The 13,159-nt window shown below is 39.4% G+C and overlaps 1 protein-coding gene across 6 annotated transcripts in view; it reads right to left on the minus strand.

Annotated features, from left to right (window-relative positions):
- Positions 1–13,159, minus strand: part of NRP1 (neuropilin 1) — a 503,454-nt gene that overhangs the window by 24,047 nt on the left and 466,248 nt on the right. For all 6 annotated transcript variants that reach the window (XM_081796084.1, XM_060659006.3, XM_081796083.1 and 3 more), the window contains exons 10-11: positions 6,525–6,856; positions 1,832–1,976 (exon numbers count right to left, since the gene is read on the minus strand). In XM_081796084.1, the coding sequence (XP_081652210.1) occupies positions 1,832–1,976; positions 6,525–6,856 (477 nt within the window). The remainder of the gene's footprint in view (positions 1–1,831; positions 1,977–6,524; positions 6,857–13,159) is intronic.

Consider the following 13,159-nt stretch of genomic DNA (forward strand, 5'->3'; position numbering starts at 1 on the left):
ACTACTTGGATATATTTTATCTTCTGTGATTCTCTAATTGTGTCTTGTAAATGCTAGCCCCAAACAGGATAGACACTTGCAGAAGGCTCAGCTATATCTCACCGTCTTCCCGTATCTCTCTAGGTATGTCCCGTGGCACAGTCATGAAGCAGATATTTTAATAGGGCCTGTTAATCATTTTAAGGAAGAAAAAAAAAAAAAACCACTCCCTTTCACAGATTGTGTCAAAAAGTTTTGACATTACTTTCCCCGGATGTTGGTTTCTCTTATGGCTAAGGGCAACTTCCTCACTTTTGTGAGTGCTTGGAAACATCTGTGGCAAATCTCTTCACCAACGATTTGTACCTCTCACTACAGAGTTGACACTGGCAAACTGCCACCAGCCTCAGTCTTTTCAGCCATCCATTCATTCCACCTCTTAAATCAGTGTTGCTTTCTAGAATCCAGGCTGATGACCTGCATCATGGCAACCAACTCCCTTTTCCAGATGAACACGTTTCCCAGTAAATGGAACGAACATTGTCTGCAGTGGGTTCAATCTGCCCATCCCTCTTTGTTTCTTGGTATCTTTGCCAAAGTCCTGGCACATAGTCATTCTTAGTCTGTGCTGATAGTGACTGGATAATTCAGAGGTCTGAGATATGACTACAGATAAGGAAACAACTACACAATAAAGAATGGGAGATAATGGCCTGCTTTAAAATAAATACATACAAAAGTAGCTATGAATTATTCACTAGTATGGTGATTTATAGCTTCAGATTCTTTAGTGCATAAGAAAAGTTTTATGATGTTTAATGTGCTCGAGAATGTAATTATATTTGGGTAGCTCAAAACACAAATAATTTTGAAACCACAAGAAGGTGATATTAAAAAGCATTCTTTGAAACAACCATGAGCATATGCTCAATTGATTAACATCTGGGTACCAACAATAGCCATTCTTTGAGCTAAACTAGAGAAAGACCTTTATGGGGATGGAAAAGTTGGTTACTCTTTATGCCCAAATCTAAGGCAGATGGGAATTCTAATGCACAAAAGCATTAGATGGTACAATAAACAACTATCATATCATTTTTCAAACATTCCTTTTATTTATTATGTGATTAAAAAATGCAGAGGTAAGTGCAGTTCTGAGGTCAGTGTGTGAGCTGAATTTGTCCTTGAGATGACTTTCATATGATAAGTGTATGCAGTAATATCCTCAAACAGACCTCACCGTACATTCATACATATTATCTCATGTAAAGTTTTGTTTCTCTGCAGTAGCCTAAGCAGTTCATTCAAGATAATGGTGGTGGTTCTGTCTGTCAAATGCTGTTTCCCACTAGTATGAGATGGCAGTCAACACTGCAGACAGAAAGTTGAATGGGACACAGATGGCTAAACAACACTAAAAAGTCAAAGGAATTAGTGATTGCCAGGGGTCTAGGGGAAATTGCCTGATGGGTGGGGGTTTTGCTTTGGAGCTAGATAAAAGTGGTGGTCGCAAAAATAACTGTGAATGTACTAAATGCCACTGAATTGTTTACTTAAAAATGGTGAATTTTATGTTATGCAAATTTCACCTCAGGAAACTTAAAAAAGTCAAAGAAGGCAACCCAAAGAATCTGAGGAGAGTTCCACAAACAACCAATACAAAAGTGGGATTCTGAAGGCACTGTTTGGTGGAATGTGCTAGAACGTCGAGCCTCACAGACTGACAGGCACAAGGTAGGATCACCCAGGGGAAAAAGCTGGCAATTTGCAGCCGCGCCATCAGGGGCATAAATGCATGAAGAAAGAGATTAAAAAGCGGGAAACTAGAAGGGACTCGGGACGTTGTAATTACCTTCCACTTCACAGCCCAGCAGCTCCATCCTCAGCCCCAGTCCTCCATGAGTGGCTCTCTCAGGGTAGATCCTGATGAATCGTGTGGAAAGAGGTGGAAAAGTCCGTAGCTCTGGTGTATCGTAGTTGTTGTTTCCTTCAAAAGACTGAAGTAGGAGAAACACCATTATCAATAAAACCTCCGTTTTGATAGAGGAATCCCTCCAGGACTCTTAATAGGGCAGAGAAACAGACCCCATCCCACCACCTCGTAAATGGCTGACATTTCTTTCATAAATGAGAAAGGGGGGGGGGGACAACTAAACCTTCTCTAAGAAGTGACAAATGTCATTTCTCAGAAACTGAAGTACACACTGAGGCTATACCAGAAGCTGAGGATTTAATGAGACACGTTTTCAATGCTATGCTGATGTGCCTTCAAGAAGTGACACTTCTACCACCTCCTTGAGGTGGAGGAAGAGAAGTCAGGAAGAGAAGCTGCCATTTTTCAGAGCTATGTTAGACACCACATTTTCAGTGACGACTCCTATTACATTCTCTTAAAGAAGTGGGTCTTAGTTTGCTAAAACCTGTAGAAGAGGGAGTGATTAAATTCCTGAAGAAGGAGATATTAAATTTAATGTAGTACAAGTGCTATTTAGTTAGGAACTGGGGTTATTCCAACTCATTGAAATTGCTATTTACTTAAGCAGAACCACCAGTTGGAGGCATTTGTAGATAAAAGAGCCTCTCAGGAAAGTAACAAGGGCCCTGGCTATCAAGTGAGGCTCTGATGCCTGGCTGAACTGCAGTGTGAATGGGCTCCTTTTTTTGAAATACATTCCTGACTTGAAGTCACTGTGACATTCTTCAGGGGCCAGGCCACCCATTGCCCGTGCTGCTACTTGATTATTTTATTTCCTTTTTTACATTGACAGGAAGGTCAAAATCCTTGAGTGGAATCATAAGAAAATGGAACAATATTTTTTTCAAGAAATAGATAAGCCTTCTTCTATCCTCTTCTCCCAACATTATTCTTTAATCCTACCCCTAAAGGGAGGTGGGGAAGGAGATTAGGAAAATCAAGTTGCCTTATCATTGCGAGTGTCTTGTTATACATGAAACATCGCATCATGTTTCCTGGTGCAAGGCGTTGTTCTAAGTGCTTAAAGTATATTAATTCATTTAATCCTCAAAACAACTCCTTGAGGTACATTCTATCATTATCCTCAGTTGACAGGTGAGGCACAGAGACGTCAAGTAATTTGCCCAAGGCCATACGTACAGTAAGTGTCAGAGCCAGGATTCAAACCTAGGCAGTCTTAATTGGGGCCCTTCACCACACTGCTATGATGCCTCTGCCCTTAGAAATAATCATGTCTAATCTCATTACATTCAGGCAACTAAGGTCTATAACCAAGGCCACATACTTAGTTTCCTTAATTTTTCTTTAAATGTATTGCAGTTTGGTTACTGACTGGTAGATTAGATTGAGTGGATGGCCAGCCACCAGGCCATGTCAGTCAGGAGCAGGGACCATACCCGATTCCTGGATCAAGATGTCATAAGCCAGCAAAAGATGTGATCATTCAGTGGTAGAAATATCAGGGCTAAAAGGGACACACATGTAAGTGAAAACAGACAGATTGGGTTGACTGTGATCTGGCCAGAGGTTCTCTGAGTTCCAGAAATAAATTAATTGGTCCTATCCAATCCAGAAAAGTCTCCAGAAATCTAAAGGACATGGTTAACACAGACTCACTTCTTCCCCTAAAGCTGCCTTCTCTATTTGGAAGAGTAAAATCATTATTGGGGTTCTGCACTCTTGATGGAACACAGTTGCTTCCAGTAATTGGGAATCTGACATATATTATTGTTAGGCCCAATTAAGTGTCGTCAGTGAGATATAATTATAATGAAAACAACATTACTATGCATGCCTGTTCTATGTTAATATAGCTCCAACAATCACAGGAGAAAAGCACTTATAGCTATAGACTCCCAGCTCTTCTTCTAATTTTAACTTGAGTAAAGAATTAGGACAATGTAGAAAATTATAAAAGCTGTCCGTGATGAGCTGGAAAGAATATTAGCAGCGAGGATCTATATGGAAATGAGCTAACACTGCTAACATAAGATTGTTTATGAAATATCTTTGTGTCCTGTTACTCACCGTGGTTTAGAAGAAGAGGGATTTGAGCATTTAGATCTCCTCTCTGCTTAATTCAAAGACTCTGATATACCTTGTCCATCATGTACTACTTGAGGGTAGGAAGTGAGGAGCAGGATATAGGGGATTTTATAGCCATCAAAGTACTGTTTTATTCATAAAACCCAGTACTCATTCTACTATTACACAAAAGATACTTGGCATCCTAAGCAGGTGACCTTCATTTGTAAGTTTAAATAGAGTATGTTTTAAGTATCATTATACAATTTAGTAATATGCACTGCACCTAAACTGAAGGCTTTACCCATGTCCTTTTGCATCTTAAAGATTTTATTTAAGGAGAAGGACATGTCAGGAATGACAGATTAGGCTCTATGTAAATAATTTAGAGGCTTTTGTGGTTTTAAATATCATAGGGGGATGATAATGACGGATAAGATCATATTTGAGGAGAAAAATCTCACATACTCATGAGTGGAGTTTTTTGTTAAGATCGAAACCTGTGTGCTGGCTCCTGGTGGAATTCTATGCGCAATGTACTACAGTAGAGTGATAGCTCTAGACTTAATTGCAGACTCGATGAGGCACCTTATCCAAAGCATATGGTAATTTGTTTTCTTTCTCTCCTAGAACCCTCATGTTGAAGGTGTCACAACACCTGCTGTTGTCACAACAGCACCAGGATGCTGCTGATGTGTGGCATATTCACACTTTGTGACAAAGTCAGAAGGCTCACAACTCCTCTGAAAAGATGGGCTCTTAAGGGGAACTCCGGTTTCTGGTGTTTATTTTACTTTTTCTTTTATCAAAACAAGACGGGCAGGCATAAAGGGGGTGGGGAATGAAATGAACACAAGAAGGAAAGTAGCTGTAATGTAGATTTAAAAAAAAAAAACACTGGAAATGGTTTAGAAACCACAAGTTAAGTAGGGGCGAGATTGGAGAGAGATTCTTACATTTCCGACAGCATCATCACTGTCAGTGGCCTGCCACACTGGTGCTGACCACGGCCTTGGTGGATAGGTAGCCAGTGGGGACAGGTGGTCTCTGCAGAGTCCAGCTTCTGGACAGAGGGGGATCTGGCTGTGCCATTGGGCTTTTGTTTCCTGCCTGCAAAGCCCTTGGCCTGAGTCACTATATTCAAGGCAAATCACCACAGTCGTTTAGAGTAGGAGCAAGGATAACGTTCCCTCCAATGGGCTAAAATCTTTTCACAAAAGGAGTAGGTCCTGAGCAAAGCGGAGATGCAAAAGCTGGGATGGAAAGCCAGTTGTGTTGGGTGTGAGAAGTGCCATCAGCTGAATACTTCCCTCAGTGCACACAGAACTGATGGTCTATGGGTTGTTACTTATTCACACTCAAACCAGCCATCATCAGGTCTAGCTGGTGTTGTGTGCTCAGAAAATGCAAATCAGTGCTCACTTCGGCAGCACATATACTAAAAAAAAGAAAATGCAAATTAGTTTGACCACCAGCCTGAGTAAAACATAATCCCTAAAGAATCTGTTTGGTTAAAAAAAAAAAAACGATACCACGTGTTGTGATGAATGTTGGAATATCTCCCTTATCATTGGATCAAGAGCCAAGTGTATTTTAAAAGGTTCCAAGGCATAAAAAAACATACTCCAGCATTATTCACAAAAGCCAAAAGGCAGAAACAATGAAAGTGGCAATAGGTGGATGAAAGGATACGCAAAATGTGGTATGTGCATACAGTAGAGTATCATTCAGCTTTAAAAAGAAATGGAATCCTGTTGCTCCAACTTGAGGACACTGTGCTAAGTAAAGTAAGCCAGTCACAAAGGAACAAATATTGTATAATTCCACTTATGGGAGGCTCCTGAAGAAGTCAAATTCACAGAGACAGAAAGTGGAATGGTGGTCGCCAGGAGCTGGGGCATCAGGAAATGGGAGTCATTGCGGGGTGGGTACAGATTCTCAGTTTTGCAAGATGAGGAAGTTCTGGAGATCGGTTGCACAACAGTAGGAATGTACCTAACACCACTGAACTTTACATCTGAAAAGGTTAAGATGGTAAATTTTAGGTTATGTGTATGTCACCACAATTAAAATGTAAACAAACAAACAAACAAACAAACAAAAAACCAGCAACAAAAACCCCCCAAAAACCACTTAAATGAGGGATGGGTGAGAGAAGGGAAAAGGGATGGGGGTGGGGCAGTGGCTAACAGATTAAAATTTGTTGAGAGATTCTGAGTTTCTGCTGGGCTGCCCTGTCAGTCCCCAGGCTCCCAGGCTCTGGGCCGCCCTGTCTCCTGAGTGTCGAGCTTTCCCCTGTTCCCTAAGGAAGGAGAGGCGGCCAGCAATGTAATTCTTTTCTGCGTTGATCTCAGATACCACTTTTAGCATCTCATTCCTGTCTTCCCTAGAATGGGGGTCTTACGGACACCATCCACACTTCCACTGATGTCATGGCTTAAAAGAAATACAAAGTCGTACTTCCTCAGGAAAATGCTGGAGGTCCTGGATTTAAGTCAATGACATGACTTCCTCCCCAGCAGCTGCTCCCATCCCTGGATCTCACCTTAGCCTTGCGCTTGCTGTCATCCATGATCATTTTCCAGTCTGAGCCATTGTTGCTGTACCCGATCTTGAATTTCCTCATGAACACCTTGTTTTCCCTGTGCTTCCCCCCCTGAATGATGATGCCCCTCACAATCTTCTCTTCCCCCAGGTCCACTTGGAGCCACTCGTTTATGTATGGGTGAGGAGCAGGTGGCAGTGCCCAGCCGGAGCGACTGGTTACCAGGCGAATATTTTCAGGCATCCAGTTTCTGTCCCCTTGGTTTGATGCTGTTATCTGGGAGTCAGAGATCAGTCCAGACACCATACCCAACATGCCAGAGCAAGGATAATCTAGAGGGTGGAATGAAATAGATGATGTAAAATGATTTTCTATAACTCTCCATGCTTAGAAAGAGAATACCACAGACTGAATAGGAACATTGTACCCATTCATATACATTTTTAAGTCTCTGGATCATTTGACATTAAACCAAAGCTCTCCCTCCCTCAAACCTTTCTCCTAGACTTATAGCACTCCCTCCCACACTCACATTCCAAGAAGGAAACTCTTCCGTGAAGATATACATTTCCCCATTTTTGAGTTCTTCCAAGCTTAATGTCAAAGTACTGATGTTCCAGTCCCTTTGGTATCTAGAACTTAGCCCTAGATCCAGTACAGGCCCTGCCCAACAGAGGTTCAGTTTATGATAGGCTGGAGATAGGAAATCAGTAATTCCAACAGCCGGAGGCTGTTCTGCCCACCCCTTGTTCTAACTGCTGTAGGAGCTTTCCACACGAAAATCCCATTGTTGTCACAAACGTACCATGTCCAAACCCAAACGGTCCTTTTCCCCTTGATACTGAATCTCTTTATCAAACTCTGTGTTTTAACCAGTGGAACCGCCAACCAGCTAGTTTCTGCCTAGTCATCTAGTCTTTCTCTATTTTATATATTCCATTCCTGTTCTGCTACTAAATCCTGTCATATTTTCATTAAAAAAAAAAAAAAAGTATGTTGGTTGGTCCTGCCTTGTGGTCCTCATTTCCTTTTGGCATTACTCTGGTCTGCACCCTCCTGGCCAAGGTGCTAACTGGTCTGGTTGGCTTGTCAGACCCCAGTTATGAATCTATACCATCCATAACTGCCAATTCACTTTCCATAAAAAATTTTTTTTTGCAATGTCATTCTTAAGCTCAAAAATCTTCCATTGCTAAGTAAAATAAGCCAGACACAAAAGGACAAATATTGTATGATTCCATTGATGTGGGGTATGGAGAGGATTCAAATACACAAAGAGAGGAAGTAGAATGGTGGCCACAGGAACTGGTGGGAGGCAGGAATGGGGAGGTGGTATTTAATGGGTACAGAGTTTCAGTTTGTGATCGTGAAAAGCTATGAAGATGGAGTGTGGTGATGGCTGCACAATAATGTGATTGTACTTCACACAACTTAATTGTACACTTAAAATGGCCAAAATTATAAATTTTATGTGATGTGTATTCACCACAATAATAAAAGAAAGAGAGCTTTAAAAAATTTCCATGTCCCCCCATTATTTATAGGACTATATAAAAAGTCTATCCAGCCTTTGAAATCTTCATTTTGGTTTCATTCTGTTTATCTAATTTTGTTTCCTCTTACTGACAGCATATTTCAGTGAATCCATCTTTTTGTATACCCTAGATACAATCCTCATCATTATCTTTGCTCAAAATGTTCCTGCTGCCCCTTATCCTCCTGTTGACAGAGGTAAGTTCTGCTGAAATTTTAAAACCCATCTTAAACACTTCATGAAAACGTCTGAAACTATTCTAGCCTTTATTCCAAAGTCTCCCTTGTCAGAAATATGATTGCATGTGCAGGAAGTAGCACACAGTTTAGCATTAAATTGTTCTCTCCATGCTTTAAGATTGGTTATCTTGCATCCACAGCTAAATTATAAATTTCTCAAAAGCAACAAACAGCATCAGGGGCACCTGGGTGGCTCAGTCAGTTAAGCATTCAACTTCGGCTCAGGTCATGATCTCAGAGTTCGTGGGTTCGAGCCCTGCGTCAGGCCCTGTGCTGACAGCTCAGAGCCTGGAAGGAGCCTGCTTTAGATTCTGTGTCTCCCTCTCTCTCTGACCCTCCCCTGTTCACTCTCTGTCTCAAAAATAAATAAACATTTAAAAAAAAAGCAACAAACAGCATCAGATCTTTTTACATCTTCTGCAGCAGTCCAAGTAGCTTCTGAGCATAAGGAGAGTATCAATCATTGATTAATTGATTGGCCACTTAATAACAAATCATTCAATTATTCTCCTTTCAAAACTGTATGCTCAGTCAAAGACATGCATAAGAATGATAACCTATTTTTCTTTGAAACAACTCAATTCTGCATAATATAACTAAAATTTAGCTTAAAAAATATAGCCATCCTAAATGAGAGGCATGCATTTAATGAGATTAAACTGTGTCCATGTTATCAGCTGGTCCTTAAGAGTTAATTGCTCAGATACTTTCCACTGAGTTGTACATGTCAGGTCATGCCATTTCTTTATCCAAGCATTCAGTCCCGGCTCGGAATTATGCATGTCCTGTCTTCCATACTGCAGCCTTGAAAGCCTCTCCTCATTTTACCCCATTTGTGACAGGCATAAATAATGGAATAAAAAACTTCCTTATGGGGGTGGGATGGAGGGAGGCTTTCTTTCATTCTGTTCCCTCCACTAGGAAGTCCCCATTATCTTGCCCTTCCCACTACCTAAACCACTACAAATCTTGAGCCATTTTTGAATGCTACAATTTTCCCAATATTTCCCACTAGGCATGGTTTTCTTTCTATGAGAATCTTCTTTAGCACTTTATGTGCATTTCTCTATATTGATGACCCTATGCAGCTCCTTGGATCGCTGCTACTGGCCTCACCAGATTTTGTCTTTGAGGACATGAGCCAAGTCATATTTAAATTTTTTCTAGGATTCCTTGAGCCCTGCTTTCTATGGTATTTACTTAACAAATATTTGATGAGTGAATCAACTTATTAACACAATAAAGGCAACTGCCATTTTTCTCAAGCACCCTTTCCTGTAATTCAGTCACAGTAGCTGCTCTTGGCTGGGACCTGGATACAATAAATTCAATGAGGATTAAAAAAAAAATTATACAAAGTCTATGAAATTGTAGTGCTAAAAATAGAAGTCACATTTTTGGTCACTGTGGTCACACCTGTCTGATTCAAAATCAGCTTTTATAAAGAAAATGTTTAGCTAGTAATAAGTACCAGATGTTACCATCTGGACAAAAACACAATTAACTTGAATATTGTAAGGAGAGCACAACCCTTACCAGATTAACGTCCTTTCTCTAATGCAGACTTGGCTAAGGCAGAGTTTACATATCAACAAACCTAGTGATGCCCAGCCCCCATTCTGCTAACATATCCACAGTACAGTTAGACCCTTGTTCCTTCTATAAGTCTGCCTCATCCAAAAAAGAACAGTGAAGAGGCACATTGATTTGCCTTTAACTAAAAATTAGCACTTTTAACAATGTTAAATAACAATTATTAATTCAACAATTTAATAACTCACTTTTAGCAATGATTAGGAGAAAAGTTACACTAACATTTCAAGGTTTGAATAAGATGCTAGGATCTAGTTCTATTCTTCCATAGCAGGCTTGCTCAGATGTGCTTTAGCCTGGCTGCATGTCAAATCCTTTGGAAATAGTGTTGCCAAATTTAGCAAACAATCAAAGAAAAACAACAAAACAGGAAACAGGATGCCAGACTAAATTAGAATTTAAAATAATGAATAATTTTTTGGTATAAGTATGTCCCAAATATTGCATGGGACATACTTATACTAAAAAATTCTTTGTCATTTATTGGCATCAAATTTAACTGGACATTCTGTATTTTACCTGGCAACCCTGTTTGAAAACTTAGAAAGCAATATTAGATGGAAGGGAGAGATGAGTTCTGTGGTGGGGAATTAAGGTGATTCTTTTCATTGATATATTATGGTAAAATTATACAGTTTTAATAGGAAAACTGAGATATACTGGTAAATCAAATACTCTGTTTTAGAGAATGAGAGGGTTCATTCATGATAACTGCATTTGATGCGTGAAACTGAGTGAGCATAATTTAATCTTCCCATGATGACTCAGGATATTGTGGCACCTGAGATCATCCCTCCAAACTTTGATTAACATAGGAACACACTGATGTGAGCAGAAGTACCAGTTAAGACACTTCTGGTTAACAAACACAAGTTAAACGAGTTTGTGGTATGTTCTCATACATCAAGCAGTAATCCTCCAAGACTATCTTCCCCACATATCCATATTTGCCGAAATGATGAAGCCTGCTTTGTCAAAATAATGAAAATGCTCCTTTGGCAATCACCTTTAAAACAGAATGGTTTTTGCTCCAATCTTGTTTTCTTTATATCTCTACATGGTGACCACACTGTATACTCTGGCTTCTCTAGGATTATTGTATTTCTAAAAAATAATTTCTGAATACAAAAATTAGGTTAAAACTTAAGGGCTCTGGAGACTTTGGAAGTCGAGTGATGTATTCACAGGATAACTTAATTCAATAGTTTTTGTTTGTTTTAATCCAGTTTGAGTTAGGAATTGCCAACTGAAGAGGAGAGGGTGGTATTTTGAAATTCAGTCATTTGTGGATAGAACTGCAATTCATTCATCCATTCATTCATTCAAAAATAAATGTATTGAGCACTTGTTCCAGGCATACAGGATACAATAGAAAGTAAGGCAAACATGGCCCCTGCTTTCACGGATCTTACAGTCCAGCAGGGACACTGCAGCCTTGTTCTCTTGCATCAGTCTCTATTCTGAGGGGACTAGGCCCTCTGAAAGCTGAAAACTATCTGCTTCTGGTCATCAAGAAGAAAACTCTGCTTGCTGGGACTTGTCCTAGGTTCAGTTCATGCAGTACCATTCACTGTGTAATTTACTGGGTACCATTTAGTTAACACTGACTCTAGGCCAAGTGTATTATAAATACTTTCAATTTAATCTTCATTTCAGCTGAATTAAGGTTAATCTTACTGACCAGGAAATGGAGTTCAGAGGGACAAAATGTCTTGCCCATGGTCTCACATTCACCAAGTGGACAGTCGAGAATGAGGCCTGGATAGATGTCTGCACACTTTCTGTCCACGTGACCGTCCTTATAACATGCTGCCTTCCCAAAAATCTGCCTTGGTCAGTTATTTGGAGATTGTAGCTACCTTACTAGAGAGAAGTATATAAAATATATCAGGGGTCATGATAAAAATATTAGCACTATGAACTTAAAAGCAGTATCTTTTTTGGGAAAAAATAGCTCCTTAAAATAATAGTAAAATAAAATATATGTGAAAATAGTGTATGCTATTTTAGACATCTATGTTTAAATAAATAAACTAGACATTTAATTAGTCCTTTAACATTGAGTCATGTAACATTTTTGGTTTTAAAATCCAATAAAGTATTTGCCTTCTTCACCTGTGAAGACTCACACACCTAGAATGAACTCTCAGGGAAATCCTTGTGAAAATGGAAAGAGAGGTTCAAATTTAAGTGTGTTTTATTGAACTAAAAGGAGAACTTCAGAAATCAGAGTTTAGACTAATACGTTTGGAGTCTTTACAAAGTTACTTCTTCTTCGTCTTCTTTTTTTTTTCTTTTCTTTCTTTTTTTTTTTTTTTTGGTGCAATGACATTAGATTAGAAATGAGCCAGAAATTATTTCCACCCTGACCTCAAATGGCCTTGTTTCTACAAATTTATGAGCAACTTCTGAAATTTGTAATTCTCTGAAAATGACCTAGAACTTTTCTCATGTAACTGCTGATCAAAAAAAAGCCAAGGTTATATCTAACTTTTCAACATCCCTTCTTCCTCCAAACCTCTCTCCACCCAATTCCTGCCTCCAAGGCCTTGAACTTTCTTAGTCTTAGGTCCTGAAACAATAAACAAACCTGTCTCTGGTATGGAAATAAATATGATTTTGGTAAAATCAGGTGTCAGTTATTACTTGCCAAAATGGACTCTCCTATAAACAAGGATAGTTTTTTTCTCCTTAGTTTTTTCTTGTGGTGCTCTTGTCCAAATGGCTTGTAATTTCATTGAAAATTGCCCAGGTGGTGGGGCTTTTGTTTTTGTTTTTGTTTTTTTTTTAAATTCAGTAGTTTCCTTGTCTCGATATAATTATCCTACAAAGGATAAAAATAAAAACAATAGTACTAGCATTCATGGAAGAAGAGATGAACTGTCCTAACTATGTACACTAACATAATATTAAAAGACAGTTCAGAGACTTTTAAAAGTGGTTCACTTTTAATTACTTTTTGGTGAATCAGTTACTGATTCCATTTAACTTTTAAACTTACACTGAAGGTTACATTGTACTGCTTTGTGTGTGTGTGTGTGTGTGTGTGTGTGTGTGTGAAACCTTTGCAATGTATTTACTTAAATGGAGAGGAATTGTGGCCTGACTAGTATTTACTTCAGAATACAGAATGGTGGCACATGAAGATCAGTGAATCGCCAGAGAAATGCAGTGAGAGTGACAGTGACGACAGTTCTTTTACTTCCAGCTCTGTCCCGAGCTGGCCCACTTTTTTAGCCATTTCGTGCCTCCAGAGTACACCTTCATCT

Source organism: Panthera onca, chromosome B4 (assembly GCF_046562875.1).
Source record: "Panthera onca isolate mPanOnc1 chromosome B4, mPanOnc1 haplotype 2, whole genome shotgun sequence".
Lineage (NCBI taxonomy): Eukaryota > Metazoa > Chordata > Mammalia > Carnivora > Felidae > Panthera > Panthera onca.